General features: G+C 41.7%; 1 protein-coding gene across 1 annotated transcript in view; it reads left to right on the top strand.

The window, feature by feature from the left end:
- The window catches only part of tbc1d2 (TBC1 domain family member 2), a 64,750-nt gene extending 38,270 nt beyond the window's left edge, over positions 1–26,480 (top strand). Inside the window, exons 8-14 of the mRNA XM_033018139.1 lie at positions 1,457–1,567; positions 4,727–4,908; positions 7,514–8,017; positions 11,382–11,502; positions 12,654–12,839; positions 14,632–14,753; positions 22,164–26,480. Coding sequence (XP_032874030.1) covers positions 1,457–1,567; positions 4,727–4,908; positions 7,514–8,017; positions 11,382–11,502; positions 12,654–12,839; positions 14,632–14,753; positions 22,164–22,359 — 1,422 coding nt within the window. The 3' untranslated portion in view covers positions 22,360–26,480. The remainder of the gene's footprint in view (positions 1–1,456; positions 1,568–4,726; positions 4,909–7,513; positions 8,018–11,381; positions 11,503–12,653; positions 12,840–14,631; positions 14,754–22,163) is intronic.
- The last annotated feature ends 215 nt before the right edge of the window (positions 26,481–26,695 follow it).

Raw genomic sequence — 26,695 nt, 5'->3', positions numbered from 1 at the left:
AGGCAGCTTCCTCTTGGGTGGTAAGGTAATATTGGATGCTTGAATTAGAAAAGACGTTAAAACAGGCTGAGGGCATTCAGCCCTCTTAGGATTGCTTCAATTCATTTCCATCGCTCGTTAGCATCATGGCTGATCTGTGTCCTGGCATAATTCTCAGATTTAATAAGGCTCTTTTTTTTTTTTCAGTCTCCAGAGGTGTTTGTCAGGAAAGAATTCCAAATTTTCACTTGCATTTGTGTGAGGTGGTACTTCCTGACATTACTCCTGAATAGTCATCTCTTTGACTTAGCACACCCATTGAAACACAAAAATAAAGGAAAAATATGAGTAGGAGGCACCAGGCCCTTTGTTCTTGCCCTGCCATTTAATGCTTCCATACCCCTCTATTTATCTATCCATCACATGTTTATCCATCTCCATTTTCTACTTATCAGAGGCAATAGCTTCTCTCTAATGAACATGTCCATTGCCTTAATAACCCAGCATATCAATTTGTAACTTATTTTCCTTTGTATTTCACGGAGAGATAAACAAATTGCCGTTTCTACCTTGATTTCCTTTGATTTGTATTACATTAAAATAGAAAAAAACATTTATTCCCTCGAACTGTTCCACTTTTCATTTAATTTGTGGATGAATTGTGTCCTGACTCTGCATGCTCTCCTCCTTCCCTCACCCTATCTTAGTACTCTTGATTAACAATCATAGGTTTATAATTAACAGTTGATCTTGCATCAATTGATGATTGAAGAAGAGAGTTTGGAAGTCTTCACATTCTCCCAACACAATTGCTGTCTACCTGCACACGTGCCTCTAATTCGTAAATATTTCTGGGTGATTCGCAGGTATGCTGCAGAGCAAAACGTGGTCAGGCACTCCATAAGGAAAATTCTAGAATAGATACAGTAAAGCTATATTTGTGTTTGATGGTTTCATGGATTAGAGAAAGGTTGAAATGTTGAAGTGAGAATTCAGGAGTTGGGGGCAGTGCAGTTGAAGATACAACTGCTAAAGAGGGGGCAATGAAATTTGTAAATAACAAGTGCCAGTTCTGGATGGGTGCAGAGATCAAAGAGGTTTCTAGAGCTGGAGGAAATTGTGTTACTGCGGCAGAGGACGGTGGGGTGTAAGAACATTTCCCCTTTTTTTTTTAAAAAGGCCATATTTTGTTGCGTAAATGCAAGATCATCTTGGTAATGTGTCTCAGCAAACAACATTGTATTCAACCCAATAACTTCCTGCTGAATCATAAAATTAAGGCCTTGTGTTTCATTTTTATTTAGTCATTCCCCTCCTCATTTCCATTAGATCTGCAGTTGCCCACACCACTTCAAATATTTTTGCAGTTCCTTTTTTGGAAGTCCCTATATCCTTTAAGGTAGTGCATTGTAAGTTATGGACAAACCTGAGATACTTGGAGGTTATCAATTCAATCATTTGGTTTTTCTTCAAATAGGATGTTCAAGAAGCCTACAATACGCAAAACAAGTTCTTGAATTCTGAGATCTATCAGGTCACCAAGTTGTGGCAGAACGCCAGGGATCGTGAGAAGGCCCTGTCCATGAAGGTACTGGGGGTGGTGTGGGGGAGGGAGCTTGTATCTGGTTACCTATGTAATGTGGGTCATGCGACAGATTGTATCAGTTTGCAACTCGAGTGGTGGCGCCATCGAGCGTGGCAGCCTCGCCAGCAGCTGTCCGTCCTTTCACCCTTTATGTTATTTTTAGTCTGTCAAAGAGTATGTTTTTGGATGTCTTTTAGTCTTTTATGTAGGGGTGGGGTGGGGGGGGGGGGGAAGAGGGGAAACAGTTTCCCAGTCACTTCCTGGTCAAGAATGCTTCTTTTCTCCAAGCCGCATCTTCGCCCCCACACCCTCGCGGCCTACCATCTGGATTGGCGCGGCCTTTCCTGCCGGAGACCGGCCAGAGCTTCAGCAGCGGCGCAGAACTGAATTCCATTGCGGAGTGGGCGATGCCTTACCGGGGATCGCCATGTTGGAGCTGCGGAATGTTGGGACTGCCGACTTTAACACCGTGGAGCTGTGGTTTGCAGAGCTTCCAGCCGCAGGTGGCGCTGACTTTAACATCGCAGAGTTAAAGATCCTTTGCCGGGGATCGCCAGTGTTGAATCTCCGCCCAGCTCGGCCTGTGGACTTCGGAAGCCGCGGTCTCCGGTAAGAAGTGGCCGATTTGGAACTCCAAGCCACTGAGAGTGTTCTTCCGTTCTGACGCCGGTGCTCCGATCATCCCGGCGAGAGGGCCTGAACATCGGGCCACCGTAGCGGTGACTGTGGAGGGCTCAAAGCCCCCGACCACGGGTGAACAAGAGGAAGACGACTGAAGTTTATTGCCTTCCCTCACAGTGGGAAAACATTGATTCCACTGTGGGGGATGTTCATGTTAAATTCTATAGTGTTGTGTTCATTTTATTTTATCTGTGTGGCTGTATGGTAACTCAAATTGCACTGCACCAATTAGTGTATGTGACAATGTAACTTGAACTTGAGAAAGTTGGCTGTAAATACAATGGCGGGTTTTTATATCAATTAATATTTGTTTGTTTCCAGTGAACTGGAGTTGCCATTCTCTCTTTGCAAGAGCATAATAACTATGAACAGGAGCAGGCCTCCAGGCTGTCCCACCATTCAAAAGACCATGTTTGAGGCTCCTCCTCAGCTTTACTTTCTCACCTGATCCCTTCCCTTAGTATCCCACAGTCCATTAACGCAGCCTTGAATATAATATTTGAGCATCCACAACCTGCAGAGATAGAGGATTCCAAATGTCTGCAACCCACTGATCTTCTGCTCATCTAAATCCTAAGTGGCATGCCTCTTACCTTCATACCATTACCCATTTCAGGTACCCTCCATTCTTTTGTCTGGCACTGTAATTCCACTAAAATATGATAGAGTCAGATCTGACATTTTAAAATGCAGTATGCTGAGGCATTGTGGACTATCATCTGAAACATACACCACCACAAACTGACATTGTGACTCTGCATATTTTTCAGTCTATTATCACTGTCAAAGTCAACGGATTAACCCAGGTTAAATTCATTGAGTTCCGAAAGGCAGGTTGCGAACAGAACCAGGCAAACTTGAGAAGGCAGTACTAACCTAATGAAGCTGATCTGTTAAACACCATAATAATCAATCTAAAAGGACAAAACTAAGCAGCGCATTTTGTATCTTGGATGATAAATTAGAACTTGCATCAATCTCAAATAGTTGTCAAGAGTTTGGCATCAAATCCATTGGAAGCAGTGAATTTTAAAGAGGCCACAAGATTAAGGAGGATTTTGAATGCAAGCTGGCAAGACAGACAATGACCAAAGCACACGGAATTAAGAAAGTTGGCTAAGGAACCGGAGTGGGACACAAAGAGTAATTTTTATTAAGGAATGTTAATCTCAGGTGCTCTGCCTGAAAGGGCATGAACAGAGTGAAGTTTCATAAACTGAATCAAATTAGTTGAAAATCTTGGAAGCTTGAACAAAGAGGAGAGGAGGGAGGCAAACCTCCCTCGGTTTGAAGAGCAAGAAGGGCTCCTACTGTTTTGTATAACATTTTCACTGTGCTTCCAATTGATTTGATGGTAAATTGTTGACAACTATTTGAGATTGATGCAAGTTCTAATTTGTCATCCAAGATACAAAGTGACTTTGGCAGTTGCTTTGTCTGATGTACCAAATGACATAAATTGCAGACACCGAGTCAGTAACTGAGAGCTAAAACAATGGATGTAATTGGGTTTGCAATTATTTTTTTCTTTATTCCTAAGGTATAGGCTGCCAGCAGTAGTTTAAGCCTCTCAAGGTCGACTTTACCTTGAACCCATTGCAGTCCTGCCAGTGACTGTACCCGTCAGTGCTATTAGACAGGACGTTTGGCAGGATTTGGACCCAGTGGCAATGAGGAATGACAATACTGTACAGCATACTGCCACGTCTAGATGTAAAAAAGAAACAACTTGCTTTTTTCCCCTGTTAATCTTGTCAGGAATCCCTTTTCAAACAAACGGGGATTAGATCCCACAGGGAGTGATAGCAAATTCCAATGTGCACAGCATTAAATTATTTGGGGGAGGCAGACTTCAGAGTGTCTGGCTTTAGAACTGCTTTCCACAGCCAATCCAATTTGGCCCATGAAGTTGCAGGTGTGTGACTGGTGTTCCCACCTGCTGAGCACGTTGAGTACATCAAAATTCCCCCAAATTGTTGCGTTCAATATAGCCAGCCAGTAGACCCAGAGTATGTCCAGAAGCCACCTTTATGTATTTTGTGAATCTTTCTACTGTCTCTCCTTCCTCGTGATATTTGTCACTGAAGGTATTTGAAGGATATTCTGAAACCTTTTCTGAATCGGCGAACACTCTGTCTGATTAACCCTATATCCCCCAAACCTGCCAAAATATTTCCTTAAAAAGTATTTGTTCAATCCCCTTTGGCAAATTCCATTAGAATCTGCTTCTAATGTCTGTCTAGGCAAAGCACAAGCCTCTGACCAAAAAAACATTGTTTATATAAAAGTTTTGCATTTTACTTAAAGTGCAAATTTTAATGATTACTAATTCTCCCACCAATTAGAACCATTGCTCACTATCTGTTCTGTTGGAAAGACTCTTGTCTGGAAATTCCATTTACTTTCTGGATTACGTCATTGCACTGTTAAATGAGCAGATATTCTGGTTTACTTTTGGAACCTCCCTTTCTCTTGTTCCAGTGTGCATATCTCGAGGCCAGATACTGTCAGATTGAGAGTAAATACCTGGTCATGCTTCACAAGCTCCAAAACATAAGTGGACAAGATGAGACCTGCCAAGAAATAGTAAAGCAGTTTATTGCTGAGCAGCTGAAATGGGAGATTAAGGACGAATCCAATCTTGCAGTTGGCCGGATTTGCAGGTGAGTAAAACAAGGTGATATATTTTATAGGTGATATATTTTGAAGCATTAAAGAAAAGTCATACATGTCACCTCGGGTTGTGCCTATGAAAGAACATCGGCAGCTCTATCCATAAAAATATAATTATGTGAAATTCATTGTATCTACTCTCCTTGCCTCCGGATTGGATTTTCGAAACAGATTTGCTCAGCCCCTGCTATAATTTGCATAATTTAAGGAAATAAAGGGCCTGTCCCACTTTCACGACCTAATTCACGACCTTTTTTACTCGTGGACATTTTTCATCAGGCTAGAAAAACGCCCCGACCTACTTGATGCCACGAGCACCTATGACTAGCATCACGACCTACCTACGACCTCGTGACGACCATGCTGCGAGTATGAGTCAAGGGTAAACTCGGCAGAGGTCGTGAATTAGGTCGTGAAAGTGGGACAGGCTCTTCGGGCTCTTAAGGCTCTTAAAATTGGTAGTGGGGAACAGATAATCTTACCATAGGTGTTTGGAGGGAAAATTAGACTATTTGTAATCCATGAAGGTGTTGAAGGGCTTTCCAGCCAGTGAGGTTCTTTTGAATTGTAGATCACTGTTGTAATATAGAAAACACACAGAAAGTTTGTGTTCTGCAAATCTCCCAAGCAGAAATGCAATTATGCAGAGATAATTTGCTTTAATAATGTCGATTAAGGGTTACCAATTGGCTGGGGCATTAGGGGAGATCTATCCTACTCTTCCATGCTCTCTTACATTTGAGTGAAGAACAGGTGGAACACCTCATCCTAAAGACAATGGCACAGAGTCACTTTCTTGCACTATAAGTCTTAAGTTTTTGTGAACTGGTTTCTGGATAAAGACTTGACTTAATCCTGTCTCTGGGAGGGCACTCACCATTAAGCCACCATTGTCTTTAAATATTATGCTCCCATTCCCGTTCTGTGTTCCGAATAATAAGTCTTCCTCCCAAAGCTGCCTCAACCTCTAATGAATGTAAAAGATTCATTAGTCAATAGTTCAACAGAGATCCCAAACCTCTGTCCACTACACCTGTCTTCCAGCCAATAATTGTAAGTAGAACATATAAAAGTACATCACAGGAACAGGCCCTTCCACCCACAATCTCTGTGCTAAACATATGTCAAGATTAACTAATGTCATCTGTCTGTACATGATCCATATTAATTTGCCTAGCTAACAGCCTCCCATACCGTCGTATCTGCTTCCACCACCACTCCGGGCATCACATTCCAGATATCCACCACCCTCTATGTAAAACAAAAATCCTTCCCCACACATCTCCTTTGAACTTGTCCCTCTCATCTCATGTCTTTGAAGCTTAATGAGCTGGTCTTCTTTACAGATCTAACGAAGGGTCTTCAACCTCTGTATGGTCACACTACAGTTTCCCTTGTTCCAGGGCAAAGAACCCTGCCTTTCCAGCCTCTCCTTATAACCTAGTCCCAGCCACAAGCATGTGAATTTTTTTCTGCACCCACTATAGCTTAATCACATCGTTCCAATAAGATGGTAACCAGAACTGCACATAATATTCCAAGTGTGGTCACATCAATGTCTGCTACAGCTATAACATGACTCTTGTGTTCAGTGCTCTGACCAATGAACGCAAGCCTGTTATAAGCATTCCTCTCCTCCCTGTCTAAAGGGCTTGTCCCACTGTACGAGGTAATTCAAGAGTTCTCCCGAGTTTTCCCCTGATTCAAACTTGGAGAATGTCCGTAGCGGGTCCATAGGAGTTCGTGGATGTCTCGAAGCGGCTCGTACGAGTAAAAAGTAACCAGTTTTTTCATCACGAGTATTTTTTTACTCGTGGACATTTTTTGCAGTGTTAAGAAACATCACGAGTTTACCGGATTTCCCGAGTACCTACCGTTAGCATTAAGAGCCGCTCCGAGACATCCACAAACTCATACGGACCCGCTACGGACATTCTCCGAGTTCGAATCAGGGGAAACCTCGGAAGAACTCTTGAATTACCTCGTTCAGTGGGACAGGCCCTTAACTGTTGCCACTTTCAAGAAACTTTGCAATTGTACTCCTTGGTCTCTCTGTTCAACAACACTCCCCAGCGCCTTGTCAATTACTGTTTATGTCCTGCCCTTTTGTAACTTCCCTAAATAGTTCACTCTGCATTTGTCTGATTTAAATTCCATCTGCCATTCCTTTGCCCACTTTTCCAATTAATCGAGATCCTGTTGTAAATTCTACCACTCTGACCAAGCTTCTCTCTAACATCTCCTTAATTTTAGTTGATAAGGTTCCTGTGAAGGACTTTTTGTCAAGTTAAAATCATTAGATACACAATTTGATGCTATTGAACTCCCTAGTTGGTCATTTGCAGCTACCTAAGGAACTGGTGCACTACAATCTGAGAACTATATTCTGCATTCTGTAGCCTCCCTTTACTCAATCTATTGTACTTGAATTTGAACTGATTGTATCTATGTTTGGTATATCTGATCTGTGTGGACAGCATGCAAAACAAAGCTTTTCACTGTACCTCGGTACATGTGACAATAATAAAGCTAAATCTAATATGTTCACTAATAAACTGTTTCTGTCACCTACTTTCTCCCATCCTCAATCCCAAGTGAGCATGATGAATATGGCTTCAAGTTGGTATCTTCCCCGGTGCAGGACCAAAACATCCTAGCCAAAATCCAAGCTCTTGAACGAAAATCCAACGACCTGATTCTCGGCCAGGAAGGTCAGGAGAAAAACATCCAGGTGAGGTGGGAAAACCAACTGTCCGGTAAGAGCTTTGGAGAACTCATGCCATCACCAGAGTTAAAGAACCTGATCAGAAATGGCATCCCCAAGGAGCATCGAAGGCACGTTTGGAAATGGTGCATCAATAGACGGGTTCGACACATCAGGGAACGATACGGCAGCAACCGTTACCAGGAGCTGCTGAAGCTTTGCAAGAACAAGCAGCAAGCAGCCTCCAAGCAGATCGAGCTGGACCTCCCACGGACACTGACCAATAACACACACTTCAGCTCGCCCTCTTCCAAGATGGTTCAGATGTTGCGCCGGATGCTACTGGCATACTCATGGCAAAACCCAGATATTGGGTACTGTCAGGGACTGAACAGGTATCCACCACTGTGCCACATGCACACACATTCATTGATTGATTGAAACGTTTAGGCCGTGGGCCGAGGTGCCAAAAGGGCTCTAGATTTTAACTTTTGTGACCCATGTCTGGTATCTACTTGAAATTTAGCACAGATTTAGATAAAACATAATTGATAAGGAATTCATAACTCATCAGTGCAAAAGGTTGCACAATAATTAATTAAGCTGATTAGAAAAAGTAACAGCACCCTCTTGTGCTCAATAAGATATAGCTGTATATGGGAACATTGAGTACGGGACTGCCGCATAGATCCCATGTTTCACCGGCTCCGGAACCCGCCTAATTAATGAAGTGCGTTCCCCAGTTTACTGAAGCCCACTGACTGCCAATGTGTAGAGTGGGGGTCACGACATTTCCACTGAGAGGAAAATGCCTAACCCTATCGCCCCCCCCCTTCCAGAGCTGCCCACGGCTGGAGCTGGAGCCGCTTTGGGACCGGCTGCAGGCTCCGTATGTGTGGCTGCTCAGCTTGTCCACCTCAGCCAGCATGCCCTCCTGGATCATCAACAGCAACCTACCCGATGCCACGATTACACCAAATGTCAACATGGTGGGGAGCAGCACTGCCCAGCATGCCACCCAGGCCGCTACACTATACACTAGGAGCAATTTAGGGGGCAATAAGCCTGCAAACCCAGCATTTCTTTGGGATGTGGGATGAAACTGGAGCACCTGAAGGAGACCCATGCAGTCACAGGGAGAATGTCCTATCTCCACACAGACAGCACCCGAGGGCAGGATTGAACCTGGGTCTCTGGTGCTGTGATGTAGCAGCTCTACCAGCTGCACCACTGTGCTGCTCTTGTAGACAGACCACCCATGCCGCCACTGATGAAAGGAAATCTGCCAACCTTAGTCTGTCCTATGTGCAACTCTGGGCTGATAGTGATTGGCTGTGAATTGCTTTTGCGCCACTTGGGTCCTCTCCATTTAAATATAATTGATGGGAATCTCCCTTTTTCAACACCCACTATTTTCACGTCTCTATACTTTGGCTGCCTACCTCTTGCGTTGGCTTAGAACAGGACGTGGGCCTGGAGCAATTCCTGCTTCAGATTTCAGTGTTCGACCCTCGGCATTCCTGCCTACCATCATCCCTATCCATACTAATCTCACTTGCCTGCATTGATTCCATGTTCAATCATATGTATTATTTCCAACACTAGCTGAGCTCCGCATTGTGATAATCCCAAGTTGCTTTAAACCAATCCTGAGTTTGTTCTACTTGTATGGAAGGCTTTGGAGTTGAGAACAGTTTGTTGACTGAGAATGTATATCGTGTAAAATGGGATGATGGACGATTTATTTTTAATAGCGCCTTTCACATCACTTACAGAACTTCCCAAAATCTGTTTCATACATTTTTAAGCTATAATTACTGCTGTAAGATATATAGTAGCTAAATTGTCACTAAGATGTACATCATAGAACAGGTCCTAGGGCCCACCACATTAATGCCAACCATCATGTCTATCTCAATCCCATTTGCCTGCATTAATTTAATATCGCTCTATGCCTTGCTAATTCAATTACTTGTCAGGATGTCTCATAATACTGTTATTGTTCCTGCCTCTGTCACCTCCTCTTGCAGCTCATTCGAGAAATCCACTACTCTTTTGTGAATAATTTACCCCTAGGATATTCTTTAAACCTTCACTTTAAACCTATGCCCTCTTTGTCACCTCTACAATGGGAAAGTGACTGGCTATCTACTCTTCTATGCCTCATAATTTTATACACCTCTATTATGTCACCTCTCAGGCTTCTTCACTCCTGGGAAAACAGACCCACTCTCCAACCTTGTGATAACTCAAGCCCCCCAATCGAGGCAAGCTCCTTGTGAATCTTTTCTGTGCCCTCTCTAGCTTAATCCCTTCATGCCTAATACATGGCAACAGAACTCCACACGATACTCTTAGTGCAGCCTATTTAATGCCTTGTACAACTGGTGCATGATATTCCAACTATTACCCTTGGTGTCTCAGCCAATGAAGGCAACCATGCTGTACATCATCACTACCCTGTCTACCTATGTTTCCACTTTCAGGAAACTATATACTAGCACCCCTTGGTCTCTCTGTTCAGCAACACGCCCATGTCCTGGCCTGGTGTAACTTTCCAAAGTGCATCACCTTGAATTTGTCTGAGTTAAATTCCCTTACAAACTTACTCAGTTAATCTATATTAAACTTTTCAACTCTCAGTTGAACTGACTCCAGCTAATGTATGCATTGGCCACAAATGGTAGGATTTCATTCCCTGTTGAATAACTGCATTGAGCAGTAAGGAAAGGTTCATCCGTACGAAAGCAAGTTTACAGTCCAGTCCAACCTATGTTACTCAGGAGTGAAGCTTAATAGGTAGGATCAAAAAGAATAACAAGTGCTCATGCCTGGAACAAGAAAGCCGACAAGAAAGGTTCATTGGTGTGGTCAAAAATGTAGATTTTAAGAACTTAAAGAAAGAGGGAGACATAGGAAATGGCAGATGCTGGAATCTTGCAAAACATGCACTGCTGGAGGAACTCAGCACTTTGTGTTTTAAAGGAAGAAAGTCTTTGGGAGGAAATTTCAGGGACTGGAGCCTAGTCTGTTGACATCATGGCCCGCTGGTAAAGAAGTAATTGACACGCAAGAGGCAAGAATTAGGGGGGCATATATCGCTGGGGGGTCCAATGTGCTAGGGGATTGCGAGGCCATTAAAGGGTGTAAGCGTAGGGTTGGAAATTTGAAATTTAAGGAATCCATTGAACAGGGTAACAGGTGAATGAGATGGTGGCAGTTTAGACAGCAGAGTTTTGATTGAACTCAAGGTTATAGAGGAAGGAAGGTGGCCAGATAACCAGGGGTGTCCCAGCTAAGCAAATCACACTAATTAATGCTATTCAGTTGGGAGAGAAGGGGTGAAGGAAAGGTTGAGGAGATGTACTACACAGAAGAATGTTAGTGATGACATGAATGTGAGACTGTCTGCTCTCTCTGATGAACATGCAATATCGAACAGTATATCAAAGTTACTCCTGGGCAATATTTAGTCTTCAACCAACATTGTGATTAATGGAATATCATGTCACTTTATCTGCTGGTTGAGGGAGCTGCCTGTGTACAAATATCTGTTGCACTTTCCCACCTAACAAAGGACTCGCACTTTGGGATGTTACAAGGTAATGAAACACACCACAGAAATGCAAATTTTTTTTGCAAATTATTTTTTCTCTGCCTGTAACTTGAATGAAGCTTGGGAGTCGGGAAGGTGTTACTGATAGAAAGGATGGAAACATTTGTTTTAATTATTGAATATCAAAATAAATCGTTTTCCAGACTGGCGGGTATTGCGTTGTTGGTGCTTCAGGAAGAAGAAGATGCCTTTTGGTGCCTGGTCGCCATTGCTGACTGCATCATGCCAGAAGATTACTACAGCAAAACTCTCACGGGTTCCCAGGTGCGAGACTCACTTGCATCACTCAATTAACACAAGGCTTAAAACTTCTTTGTGGAGGGTAGTGCAAGAGCTTTGAGAAGCCATCTTTTGGGATTGAAGTAGAGTTGTTTTATCTTAATTCTTTCAAGGAATATGGGTAGCACTATGTGGCCAGTATTTATTGCCCATCCTTTACTGCCCCTCAATCTGAGTGGTTTCCCGACTCTTTCATGAGGTGGTGTAAAATCAACATATGATGCTTGTTTGACAGCACTGGGCCTGTACTCGCTGGGGTTGGACGGATGAGGGGAGGACCTCATTGAAACTTACCAAATAGTGAAAGGCCTGGATAGAGTGAATGTGAAGAGGATGCTTCCACCAGTAGGAGAGTCTAGGACTCGAGGCCAAAGGGGTACACAGATGTACTGTTATAAAGAAGATGAAGAGGAATTTCCTTAGTCAGAGGGTGGTGAGTCTGTGGAATTCATTGCCACAGATGGCTGCAGAGGTCGTCAATAGATATTTTTAAGGCAGAGATCGACAGATTCTCGGTTAGTAAGGGTGTCAGGATTATGGGGAGTAGGCAGATGAATGGGGGTTGATAGATTCACCTTGATTGAATGGCAGAGTAGACTTGATGGGCCAAATGGCCTAAATCTGCTCCTAAAACTTAGGAACTGCATTAATGTGGAATTGGAATTGCTCATGAGGTATTTTTATAAAGATGGTATATGTTCTTCTGTGAAAGACATGAAGGTGCCAGATGGGGGTTTCTTTTTGCAACAATCCAGTTGTTTCATTGTCACCTTTGTGATATTGTCTTCTGCTCCACATTTAATAATTGGTGGTCCAATATCTACCAATCAAGCTCCCGTCGCCATTTCATGAAAATCCTTTTGGTCACATCTCAGCTACACTTCGCTGGAGAAAACGGTCACAACCCACTATTTGTTACGATCTTCTTCATAGGCTGCAAGGGAGGTGACTTGGATAGGACTTGAGCATTGTGATTGAGTTTGGGGACAGTGTAGGCCACCATTATACATAAATCCAAAGAAGATAAAGCATTGGTTTTAGGCCTGACCATTCATTCATTTTGTAGAAGATTGTGAATTAAAAACATAGGTTAATGTTACTTGTGCCATTTAAATTCTTTCTTTATTTTGTTACAGGTTGACCAGAGGGTGTTTAAGGATCTATTGTCAGAGAAGATGCCTCGGCTGGTGTCTCACTTCGATCAGTACAATGTAGATCTCTCTTATGTCACATTCAACTGGTTCCTGGTGGTTTTTGTGGACAGCCTGCTGAGTGACATCCTCCTCCGGGTCTGGGATGCATTCCTCTATGAGGGAACAAAGGTACTCAGAAGATCAGGGCCTTTTTTGATTTTAGGAAATAAGTGCAGGAGTATAGTGAAGTTAGCAAGGCAGCAGGGGTCAAGGAAATAGCGTTCACACCGCAGCCCTGTTTCCACCAATCTTTCCACCACTATGCACAAGAAGCACAAGAAGTGCAAGATGCCATTGTATGCAGATGCCGGGAAGTGGATTCAGCTCTGGCTGAACTATTTCCAATCTTGTGATGTGGAATCGATAAGAAGAAGCAAGGCAGCAATGTCTACCATGTGCTTTATATAAGAATCAACTCTCACCTTAAGATCATTAGTCTCGACTTGTGGATTTCTGGTCCTGTGACTCTACCACGGTGCCCACTTGCCATCTTCCAAAAATAAATCTAATAAATACTGAACAGACACTCGTAAAGATAAAGATCAAATTACTTGGTCAAGATCAATTAGATGTAAAGGGAAGTACCCAGTAGGTGCAGGGAAGGAATATCAATAAGGTATGTGAGGAATTTGCTTGAATAACCAGAAGGTGGTGGTCAGAGGGACCTCGACTGCCTGATGAAGATCAGAGCCTTCAGGAGGCTCGTTCTTTGTATGTGACATGGCCACAGAGCTACATCCAGCCACTTCTGCCATGTAAGGTTTCTTTGAAGAGTAATTCTGTCTGTGAATGGCTGGACTTCGAACGACCATGTGGTGGCAAATTCCTGTGCTAACTCTCTCTGCTCCTGTGGTGTAAAAGGGAAAGTAGATCAGTAGAAAGTAGATCTACTCAGTTCCTTGAGTAGGAAGCTTGCATGACATGACCTCTTTAGTGCAGCAGTGAATGACAAACTTGGATGTACAGTAGCAGAGAGCAGCAGCAGCTCTCGGAGCAAGAAACCAAGGGGGAACATCATTTTAATCTCCATTTGGAAAACAGTCAACGCATATGTGAGGGTGTATTTGAAGTTGGAAGAGGTGATCGAATACAGTTAGTGGAATGGTCCTTTGAAGAAACATATTTTCGGGGATTAGCCAAGCTTCTTTGTTCTAAAAGTAATTGGAGGCTGTCATTTTCAAGCCAGTGAGATTCTAAATTAGATTGGAAACAAAGTTTGGGCCGGTACTTTTATGTTATTTGGGGAAGTTTTATATTAAAAAAATTGTTAGGAGTCAAATTATAAACCGATGCTAAAATAAGCAGGAATATACACAAATTTGATGCTGTGTGGTAAACTGATTTTAAACAGCAAAGCACATTTATTTTGGAACTCTTTGAAGGTATTTTAATGACTTATTTTGCCTCGGCTATAAGATTAACTTTTGAGGCACCAGTGGTGCAGAGATGGGAGAAGTTGAGAGTGACCTTACTTTACAAGGATCAACTCAAATGTAATATCTTTATGCAGCAAAGCTAAGACTTGAAAATAGATATATTTGTATAAACACATTCGCTGATCTCCCTACATGATAAATGTTTTGGTAGTGGCTAGGTGAGGTTGCAACACTGATATTCCTGTTTAAGAAGGAAAATTGAAGGTAGACAAAAATGCTGGAGAAACTCAGCGGGTGAGGCAGCATCTATGGAGCGAAGGAAATAGGCAACGTTTCGGGTCGAGACCCTTCTTCAGACTGAATGGAGGGTGGGGTGGCGGAAGAAGAAAGGAAGAGGCGGAGACAGTGGGCTGAGGGAGAGCTGAGAAGGGGAGGAGAAAGCAGGGACTACCTGATATTAGAGAAGTCAATGTTCATACCGCTGGGATATTCCTGACTCTTGCAAGTGCTTTAACTGAGGCCATCGCACACTATCTCTGTTGCAGGTTATATTTCGGTATGCACTGGCAATCTTCAGGTGCAACGAGGAAGACATTCTCAAACTTCACGACAGCCTGGCAATTTATGATCATCTGCAATGCCTGACCAAGAACATTTCTGAGGAAAAGTAAGAACCAAGTCTCATTAAAAAGAAATTGACAAAAATTGTAGATAATTTAGAAAAGAGTTCCTATTAATAATAACAACATCATTATTGGCCTGATGATGTACACGTAATCTGATATTGCTGGTGTCGATTGGAAAGTATTCTTATTAATGTGTTTAATCTGGTTGTTTGGTTTTGATGGAGGACTTGGTTCCACAGGCTAGATGTCATTGCTTTCCGCCTCCTTCACCAGCCCTCATTTGCGATCATCAGCCAAACGAAATTGGAATGGTGTTCCTCACTATACCACTCTCACTTCCTGGTTGTGGGTTTCAATTCCCTCCGAGGCAGTGCAGAGAAGATTCTCTCAATTGATTTCTGGTATGAAGAAATATTGAGCAGGCGCATGAGAGGCTATGTTGCATAAACCTGCAAGCTACCAAAAGAGCTTGAGAGACTAGTGCAGTGAGTTTGTTTCCCCTGGTTGGGGAATCTACAATTAGAGAGCATAATCTCAGGATGTGGGTAGTCCCACGATGAGGAATTCTTCTCAAATCTTCTGAATGCTCTGCATCAGATGGCTATGAAGGCTGAGTCATTGGAAGTGGACCGACATTCTGGCAGGAAGGTTTGCTAGTGCTGCACGGGTGGATTTAAACTAAAAAGTGTGGGGGTGGAGTCAAGAACGTGGCAGCGTATCCGTGCAGCTAACGGGATTGAGAGTGCAGGAAAGGTCAAGTTTAAACTAACAGGGCAAGGGAAGGGGACCCAATGCAAGGAGACAGAGGGCCATAAAAGGAGGACAGAAGCAAAAGGTAGAAGGGAGATAAGAAAAACTAACCTGAAAGCTTTGTGCCTTAATGCGAGGAGCATTCGAAATAAGGTGGATGAATTGAATGCGCAGTTAGTAGTTAAGGGATATGATATAGGAGGAATTACAAACACATGGCACCAGGGTGACCAAGGCTGGAAGCTAAACATGCAGGGGTATTCGATATTTGGGAAGGTTAGACAGAAAGGAAGAGGAGGTGGGGTGGCATTGCTGGTTAAAGAGGAGTTTAATGCAACAGCAAGGAGAGACATTAGCTTGGATGCTGCAGAATCAGTACGGGTAGAACTGCGAAATAGCCAAGGGCAGAAAACGCTTGTTGGAGTTGGATACAGACCACCAAACAGTAGTAGGGAGGTTGGGGGTTGCAACAAGCAGAAAATTAGGGATGTGTGTAACAAAGTACAGAGGTTATTATGGGTGACTTTAATCTACATATAGATTGGGCCAACCAAATTGGTAACAGTGCTGAGGAGGAGGATTTCCTGCAATGTATACAAGATGGGTTTTTAAACCAATATGTAGAGGAACCGACTAGAGGGCAGGCCATCCTAGATTGGGTATTATGTAATGAGGAAGGATTAGTTAGTGATCTTGTTGTGCAAGGCCCCTTGGGCAATAGTGACCATATTATGGTGGAATTCTGCATTAGGATGGAGAGTGACACAGTTAATTCAGAGACCAGGGTCCTGAACTTGAATAAAGACTTTGAAGGTATGAGATGGGAATTGACTAGGATAGTCTGGTAAATTATACTTAAAGGGTTGACAGTGGAGATGCAATGGCAAAGATTTAAAGACTGCGTGGATGAACTCCAGAAATTGTTCATCCCTGTCTGGCGAAAAAATAAAGCTGGGAAGACGGCTCAACCGTGGCTGACGAGGGAAGTCAAGGATAGTGTTAAATCCAAGGAAGAGGCACATAAATTGGCCAGAAGAAGCAGCAAACCAGAGGACTGGGAGACATTTAAAACTCAAGGGAGGAGGACAAAGGAGTTAATTAAAGGGGGGAAAAAAGAACAAGAAAGAAAGCTTGCAGATAATATAAAAACTGACTGTAAAAGTTTCTTTAGGTATGTAAAAAGGAAAAGATTGTTAAAGACGAATGTAGGTCACTTACAGTCAGGGACAGGTGAATTTATAATGGGGAAACAAGGAAATGGCAGAACAGTTAAACGAGTATTTAAACAGTTAAACAAGTATTTTGTTTGTGTCTTCCTCAGTGAAGACTGAACCAATCTCCCGGAAATCCAAGGGATCTGAGGATCTAATGGGAGGGAGGAACCGAAGGAATTCACATTAGTCAGAAAATGGTGTTTGGTAAACTGTTGGGACTGAAGACAGATAAATCTCCAGGGTCTGATGGTCTGTATCCCAGAGTACTCAAGGAGGTGGCCCTAGAAATCGTGGATGCATTGGTGATCATTTTCCAATGTTCTCTCGACACTGGATCAGTTCCTGTGGACTGGAGGGTAGCCAATGTATCTCCACTTTTTAAGAAGGGAGGGAGAGAAAATGGGGAATTATAGACGTTAGCCTTACTTCGGTAGTGGGGAAGTTGCTGGAATCTATTATTAAAGATGTTATAGCAGCGTATTTGGAAAGCAGTGACGGGATCGGTCAAAGTCAGCATGGATTTATGAAGCGGAAATCATGCTTGACTTATCTTTTGAGGATGTAACAAGTAGAATGGATAAGGGAGAGCCAGTGGATGTGGTGTATCTGGACTTTCAAACAGCCTTTGACAAGGTCCCACACAAGAAATTAGTGTGCAAAATTAGAGCGCATGGTATTGGGGGTAGGGTATTGACATGGAAAGCGAGCTGGTTGGCAGACAGGAAGCAAAGAGTAGGAATTAACGGGTCTTTTTCAGAATGGCAGGCAATGACTAGTGGGGTGCCGCAAGGCTCGGTGCTGGAACCCCAGTTGTTTACAATATTCAGTATATTAACGATTTAGGCGAGGGAATTAAATGTAACATCTCTAAGTTTGTGGATGACACAAAATAGGTTGACAGTGTGAACTGCGAGGAGGATGCTATGAGGCTGCAGGGTGGCTTGGATAGGTTGGGTGAATGGGCAGAAGCATGGCAGATGCAGTATAATGTGGATAAATGTGATCTTATCCTCTTTGGTGGCAAGAACAGGAAGGCAGATTATTATCTGAATGGTGTCAGATTAGGAGAAAGAGAGGTGTAACGAGACCTGGGTGTGCTTGTACATCAGTCATGGAAAGTAAGCATGCAGGTACAGCAGGCAGTGAAGAAAGCTAATGACATGCTGGCCTTCATTGCGAGAGGATATGTGTTTAGGAACAAGGAGGTCCTACTGCAATTGTACAGGGTCTTGGTGAGTGCAGCTGGAGTATTGTGTGCAATTTTGGTCTCCTAATTTGAGGAAGGACATTATTGCTATTGAGGGAGTGCACCGTAGGTCACCAGGTTAATTCCCGGGATGAAGGGACTGACATATGATGAAAGAATGGGTCTACTGGGCTTGTTTGCTGGTGTTTTGAAGGATGAGAGGGGATCTTATAGAAACATACAATTCTTAGAGGATTGAACAGGGTAGATGCAGGAAAAATGTTCCCGATGTTGGGGGAGTCCAGAACCAGGTGTCACAGTTTAAGAATAAGGGGTCGGCCATTTAGGACTGAGATGAGGAAAACCTTTTTCACCCAGAGAATTGTGAATCTGTGGAATTATCTGCCACAGAAGGCAGTGGAGGCCAATTTACAGGATGTTTTCAAGAGATAGTTAGATTTATCTCTTAGGGCTAACGGAATCAAGGGATATGGGGATAAAGCCTGAATGGGGTACTGATTTTGGATGATCAGCCATGATCATATTGAATGGCGATGCTGGCTCGAAGGGCTGATGGCCTACTCCTGCACCCATTTTCTATGTTTCTATGTACATGCGAGGCTGAGTCATTAAGTATATCTTGTGGGGCACAGGCATTTTAGACCAAAGGTCTTGTTTTTGTGCTGTACTATTCTATGCGACATGTGTATTCAAGGCTGAGGCATCACATACATCTGATACATTACGTATACTCGAGGCTGAAATGTAGTAGATTTTAGATCAGATGCACTGAGATTAATGGTTGGAAGCCAAGATCAGGCCAACCATGAATTTACTGAAAGATGGAGCGGGCTTCAGTGTCTTTATTTGGGAGGGAATTGAAGAATGCAGGTGAACAGAGGGATCTGGGAATAACTGTGCACAGTTCACTGAAAGTGGAATCTCATGTAGATAGGGTGGTAAAGAAAGCTTTTGGTGTGCTGGCCTTTATAAATCAGAGCATTGAGTATAGAAGTTGGGATGTAATGTTAAAATTGTACAAGGCATTGGTGAGGCCAATTCTGGAGTATGGTGTACAATTTTGGTCGCCTAATTATAGGAAGGATGTCAACAAAATAGAGAGAGTACAGAGGAGATTTACTAGAATGTTGCCTGGGTTTCAGCAACTAAGTTACAGAGAAAGGTTGAACAAGTTAGGGCTTTATTCTTTGGAGCGTAGAAGGTTAAGGGGGGACTTGATAGAGGTCTTTAAAATGATGAGAGGGATAGACAGAGTTGACGTGGATAAGCTTTTCCCACTGAGAGTAGGGAAGATTCAAACAAGGGGACATGACTTGAGAATTAAGGGACAGAAGTTTAGGGGTAACATGAGGGGGAACATCTTTACTCAGAGAGTGGTGGCTGTGTGGAATGAGCTTCCAGTGAAGGTGGTGGAGGCAGGTTCGTTTTTATCATTTAAAAATAAATTGGATAGTCATATGGACGGGAAAGGAATGGAGGGTTATGGTCTGAGCACAGGTATATGGGACTAGGGGAGAATACGTGTTCGGCACGGACTAGAAGGGTCGAGATGGCCTGTTTCCGTGCTGTAATTGTTATGTTATGTTGTAACATGTTGGATAACAACAAAGCCTGTGGTATGGACTGCATTACTGCAGAACATCTAAAATATGCCAGCTATAAGCTCTGCCCTTTGCTTTCCATGTGCTTTAATGGCTGTCTGGTTCATGGTGTCTTGCCAAATGATATTATGTCTGTAATGCTAGTGCCTGTGATTAAAGATAAGGCTGGTAGGCTCAACAGTATTGATAATTACCGACCTATTGCACTAGCCAGTATCTTATCTAAAGTACTGGAGAGAATACTGCTGACAAAGCTAGAAATGTATGTCCTTACTACTGACAATCAGTTTGGGTTCAAAAGAAAACATGGAACTGACCTGTGTATCTATGCTCTTAAAGAGATTGTGTTCAGGTACACAAGCCTGAATTCATCTGTATTCCTATGTTTTATTGATGCGTCCAAGGCATTTGATAGAATTAACCATGAACACTTGTTTGTAAAATTGCTAAATAGAGGTGCCCCTAAATTCTTAGTGAGAATCTTAGTGTTCTGGTATGCCCATCAAACGTTTTACGTTAAATGGGACAATGTTGTATCTGCTCCATTCTGTGTTAGTAACGGAGTGTGGCAAGGAGGAATTTTGTCTCCTATTTTATTTAATGTTTATATGGACGAATTGTCAAATCAGTTAAATAGGCTAAAAACTGGCTGTCTTGTGGGCAACACTATTGTTAATCATCTGATGTATGCAGATGACCTGGTCCTGCTCTGTCCATAGTAGTGCTGGGCTGCAGCAGATGCTGAAGGTGTGCTCTCAGTATGGCCTTGATTATGACATTAAGTATAACGCTAAGAAAAGCCGCATAATGGTAATTAGAAGCGCTGAGGACAGGGAATCAACTTTTCCGACCTTTTATTTGTCAGACAGTCCTCTTGCTGTGTGTGAGGAAATTAAATACTTAAGTCATGTCATATCTGATGACTGGAAGGATGACAAAGACCTCTACCGACAGCGCTGTAAAATTTATCTTCAAGCCAACATGCTTATAAGGAAGTTTTATATGTGCTCTGATTCTGTGAAGTGTTCCCTGTTCAGAACCTACATCACACCGTTATATACTGCTCAATTGTGGTCTAATTATAAGAAAAAGAGTATGCAGAGGCTTAAGGTTGCATACAATGATGCAATGAGGTTGCTACTTCGTGTCCCTAGGTGGCATAGTGCCAGTCAATTGTTTGTGTCCACTAGAGTGCCAACCTGTGAGGCACTCTTAAGACAGCTGATGTTTAGTTTTATGTGTCGCCTGGACAAATCAGAGAACCACATAATTGAAGCTCTAGTCAGCCCTCTGAAAAGCTGCTATAGATTCACTTCTAGGCTAAGACGCCATTGGTGCAATAGCTTATATATATTTTAGGCTAATATGCAATTTTTTAATGTATCTTTGTAATTCTTTGTACTGTTTGATGTGTTATATGGACCTGTGTCTGAAATAAAGCTTTAATAATTATATGGTTATGTGGTTATCGCTGCGTTCTGGTCTTTAGGCTCGCATGCAAGGTAGTCTGGTAATAAGGTTCCTGACCAGTCATCCAGGACACTAGAGCAAGATCAAATAATTCTATGGCATTTTAGAATTTAAATTCTTAGATTTGAAGTTAATCCAGAATAAAAACTGAGTATCATTTGTGCTGACCAAAAAACAACCAATTTTCATAAAGCAAACTGCTGGAGCACATCAATGGGGGGTGGGGAGAGGGATCTGCTGTTTCCCCCATTGTCCTTGAACTTTAAAAACTTACCTTTTGCACACCTGATCAAGAGAGTATTGAACATACCATTAGTATGATAGCTATTCTTGAAAGGTGATTAGATAAGATAAGATGGCAATGGAGGAGGTCTGGAACAGAAAGCATGACCTGCTGAGATACTTCAGCACTTTGTGCCACCTGCTCTAATGTTGTATTTCCCCCTGGGGTCTGTGATGATTGGCACTTCATTGGGGTGGGAGATTGCAACCTTCACGTGGTCTGCCCTGTTTCGACGAATGCAATCAACCCGGCGTGCACAATCAAATAAGATCAAATAGAACAAGTTGTCGTACAACTTTAGGCTGTGTACGCAAGAAGAAGAAGAAGGCACTTCACTGCTCAGTTTTCTAATTCTAATCTAAGAGTGAAAGGGCACAATGTCTGAAAATTATCGTCACGCCCAAAAAGATGGTGAGGGCATTCATAAATTCCTCATCCTTCCATACATACTATGTAACAAATCCATTTTGCGCAGCGATCACGTCTCAGTGAGTTGAAAACCCACCTCCAATTAACAACATTATGGGTTCAAGTCCAGCAAAGTGGACCCACACAATCTACACTGTTGCTTTAGTACAGTGCTGAATGAGTGCTGCACTGCCTTGTGAATACGTGATTAAACTGAGACCGTCTTTTCCCCTCAGGAACCTTTTAAGATTCCACAGCATTGTTTAAAAGAAGAACTTCTCCTTTGTGTCTTGGATCAATATTTATTTTTCAAGTAGTGCTATAAAAACTGACAATCACCACTATGTGCTACTTGTGCGAGTTTTCTGTCCACAGACTGGCTATTGAGTTCATTGACTACAACTTAAAAAGCACTCTATTGACTACATAACACTTTGGAATATCTTGAGGTCATGAGAGGTGCTATATGTTCTCTCTCATCTGTTTCAAACATTCATTCTCTTTTTGACATCCCACAGGAAACTCATGAACATTGCGTTTGTTGAAATGAACCCATTCCCCATGAGGCTGCTTCAGAACCGACGAACTGTGCATCTGGAGAAACTCAAAGCTGAGCTGAGGGAGCTGGAGAAGATACGGGTAGAATACGTGAAAGATAGAGAAGAACACAAGGAGCTAATTGCCGTTCTTAGCGAGGATGAGGAAGAAACATAGAGAGCTTGTCCTGCAACCTCAAACTTGGGCGTTTCTACACAGGAGGTTTTGAAAATCTGACTGTCTTCTAAGATTCCTGCAAGATGCGTTTGCAGGAGAATGCACTTGAGTAAAGTTGCCAGATTTTTTTATTATGTTTACCTATTTCATGCTTATCGTGGCCATGTATTGCTGGCCAGAAAAAGCAGGGTGTAGACACAGACTCAAACCTATTGGGAAAACAAATGCGGCCTTGCCAAAGAGTGTCCCTTGGAAGACTGGGAATAGTTTTGCTTCTCTCACGCCAAAGCTTCCTATGAATAAGACAGGTTAATCTATCTCGAGGTATTCCAGGTAGTTTTGTGCTGTATAATTTGTTTGGGATTCTTCCTGATTTCTATTCATCTGAGCTCCAAATATGGGAGATCCTAACAATGACAGGACATTAGACCTGATGACTGATTGCACAGGAATAAATTTGGTGGCTGATTGATAATTCAGCAGAAAGGTTTGCACACATTGATCGACTGGGTTGGCATGCTTTAGATATTAGCTCTATAAATGGATTTCTGTGTAGACCTCTCTCTGTGGTCTCCAGTGGGGAAAATATTTAATCTCAAATGTATTTCTTGAGAGTATGGCAGTGCCCCTGAATGAGTGAGAAACTATCTTTATTTATGTACTGTTAACGTTTGACTGTTGATCTTGTATGTGCTGCCCAGAGGTTTTTGTAGAAGAAATTCTTGTGCTGTGTCTGGAGTTTCATCTTGTTGGGTATTTGTTAAGCTAGGTTTTGGGGTGCACTCCAATTCCAACCTAAATTCACCCTAACTCTGACTTTGTCTAATGAATGGGATTATTGAAGCCATTGGCTCAGCAAGAAAAGTTATCCAAATGTACTCTGGTCCTGGAAACTGGTTTTCCTAATGATTGAGAGGCGGGAGATGATCTTATGATGTTAAGACGCTCCAAAGACGTACAGGTTTGTAGGTTAATTGGCTTTGTATAAATGTATAAAATGTCTCTAGTGTAGGACAGTGTTAATGTGCGGGGATCGCCGGTTGGTGCGGACTCAATGGGCCGAAGGGCCTGTTTCCGCGCTGTATCTCTAAACTAAACTAAACTAGAAGACAGCCAGTGAAAACTTTGGTATAAGAACCGAGCCAAAAGTATATTTCCAAAATATGCCTAAAGACCCTTTTTGTCGTCAACTTTCATTGTAAAGTGTCATCTTCGACAAAACTGTATTGTTGTGGTCATTCACTGGCTGGTGAGAACACCGACACCATGGACCCTGTTTTCCCTAGCACTGACATCAGGGCTAAACTGTAAAACCAATTTAATCTACCCAGTCTTTCCATGAATGTGCTGGGCTCAGAATAAAAACTATCCATATCTGATGTAATATTGACAATTGACCTGACATTAATTTGTTGTTTGGAAAAAGAATTCCACCTTCTTTATCAGCTCAATGAGAGGTTTAATGCCCACAACAATTTGGAAATTGATTTTTTTGGGGAGAAAAATAATCCATTTTACTCCATCAACGGGATTTTATTTGATTTCATGCAAGCTTCATCTTCTAACAAATTAATAAAACAAATCATCAAATTATAATGAGTAAATTTATTGTTTGCCATTATAATTTAGATAACTTTAATTATAAATTATTGGGACAATTTATATTTTCTGTTTTCCTTTAAGTATGAGCTAGAAAATATTAATTGTTCTAGGAGGAAACTAATTCGGTGATCAAGAAATCAGGCAATAAGAACAAAGTGCTGGCAATGCCAGAAAGGTAATCAACTTTAAATGTTAACTCTGTTTCTTTCTCCTGTACTATCTGACTTGTGGAGTGTTTCCAGCATTTTCTGTTTACATCTCAAATTTCCAGCATCTGCAGTTTTATGTTTTGCTTTTTGGAGTCACAGAAGTTGGGCATAAATTTTACTAACCTTCTCCTCACTTGTCGCCATGATCCCTTTCAGGAGACTGTTGCCTGTTCCACAATGTGAGAAACTGATTTTAAAAAATGACTGCTTCCAAAAATCCCAGGTGTATTGTGTCGTCTTTTAAAGAGACATTAACTATTGTTGTTAAGGGTCTTGTCTCAAACATAAAGACCTACCAGATGCTGCTTTTGACTGTGTGGTTCTTGGTTGTGACAAGGGATCTTTGACTTGAAGTGTTAAATGCTCTGTTTCTCTCCACAAATTCTGTCTGACCTGTAAAATGTTTCCAGCATTTTGTTTTTTCCTATATTTCCAGCGTGCATCACTTTCTGGGGTTTCGTTCTTGTGTGTGCACATTTTTCTCCGGTTAACGGTGTCATTCAAATTTGGTGTCAGTGGGCATAGTCATTAAGTCTGTATCTTTCTTTTTAAAAAAGCCATCAGAATCTAAAAGCACAGATGCAATGTTAAATGCTCAATTTTTCTGTTAACAAAAATTATAGATTATTTCACAATTATCTTTAAAATTATCACAGTAGATTATTTTGCAGCATGTAGTAACTATATTTGCAACCGCTAACATGCAAATGATGGTTTTCATTGGAAATGTATTGAAAATAGCCATGCATGGCAAATTGCCAAAAAGGTGAACAATAACTTTTTAAAAGGTGTCCTCTTGAGTCATACTTGTGATTGCCATCAGAGTTAAAGGAAATAACAGTATTTCATGTCACACACTGGTTTGTACTTTTTAAGTCTGCAAAGATAAATCTAGAGAGAAGAGTCTTCCAAATATGCAAACCTGACTTTAGTTTTGCTGGTAGACAAAAATGCTGGGGAAACTCAGTGGGTGAGGCAGCATCTATGGAGCAAAGGAAATGGGCAACGTTTTCAGGTCGAGACCCTTCACAGTTATGCTGGGTTTTGTCATAATAATCTCTATAAAGTGCTTAGTGCAAACTGAACTAAGTACTCTCATTTTTTAGATTAATTATATGGCTGTCAGACATAATCTACTCGAAGCAATACTTGAGAAGCTTAATTTAATCTTCCTTTGCAAAATAAATTTCTACTTCGTGCTTTGTGAATTGTGCCAACTGAGGTGATATTCTGCTAATATGCTTAAAAGCCTCATTAGTAAACATGCACTTTATTAAACAGAGCCAGCCACTACTGCACTGATGATGTTATTTTACCATCTCTTTGTTCTCAAAGCCCAAGCATATAATATTTGTGCATTCTTCCCTCCCATTTATCTTGTGTCCTATTATCCTGCAAGGTGCAGTGAAGTCCCATTCCTGCAGGTGGCTGCTTCATGTTGCATGTGTTAGTAGGCTATTTAACTGAGGGTACAAGCACAACCGTAGAGTTGTAGAGAGTTACAGCATGGATACAGGCCCTTATACCCAGTGTCCATGTCAAGTATCAATCACTCATTTACATTAATCCTACACAAATATATATTTTTATCCTCATATTCTCATCAACTCCCCCATAGATTTCACCCACACTCTGGGTGGCAATCTGCAGTGTCCAATTAACCTATCAACTCAAACATCTTTGAGATGTCAGAGGAAACACATGTGGTCCACCTGGTCTGATTCTTACTGTCACCTGCCAAAGACGTACCTTCCCATTAGAATTCTGTGATCAAAACTGGAGAATTCTGCTTTGTATTTTAATTTCACCCCATCCCTCTCAGCCTGAGATCGATAAACGCACAAATCTTTTAGCTTCCAAAGCTTCCTGGTTTATTTCTGAGTTTTTTTTATGGTTTACAAATCTAAAGTCAATAAATATTCAGCCTAACCCAAATAGAAAATGATTCCTTATGTCAATTGCTTTTTATTAAATGCTTATATATTTTTGAGTAAAAGGTGCATTCATAATTGTTCTAACCACCAATTTCTAAAGAGTTGCGTGTCACTCCTTCATTGTGTGACATCCTTTGACAGCACTTATTTTGTTATTTAAAGGACCACGTATACTTGGCCATAAACAAGCATATAAATCAAATCAAATCTTGCTTTATTTTTAAATGTTATGTGTTGACTATTGGTGTATATTTTTGATAAAAGTATTAAAATGTTTCAAGTGATGCTGTGGAATGTTGGAGACTTTTTTCTAAAGTGTATTTTCTTTAACTTGTTTGCAAAAGTTTATAGAAAATTTATAAAAATAGACTGCAAAGTTGAATCGATACAGTGTTATTTATTTGATCAATTTTTTAATATTATCAACAGGGTGGTATTTATTGCTGTTTTTGGAATTGCCCTTCAAATGTGTGGTGTTTTGGGGGCATTTCACAGTTCAATTAAGATTTGAAGACATTACTGTGTCTCAGGTCACATTGGCCCATAGTGTGTAAAGACACCATATTTACATAGAGGGTGGATAGGTTTTTA

This window comes from Amblyraja radiata, chromosome 3, assembly GCF_010909765.2.
Source record: "Amblyraja radiata isolate CabotCenter1 chromosome 3, sAmbRad1.1.pri, whole genome shotgun sequence".
Lineage (NCBI taxonomy): Eukaryota > Metazoa > Chordata > Chondrichthyes > Rajiformes > Rajidae > Amblyraja > Amblyraja radiata.
Note: the sequence above shows the minus strand (reverse complement) of the source record. Positions and strands in the feature narration are given on the sequence as shown.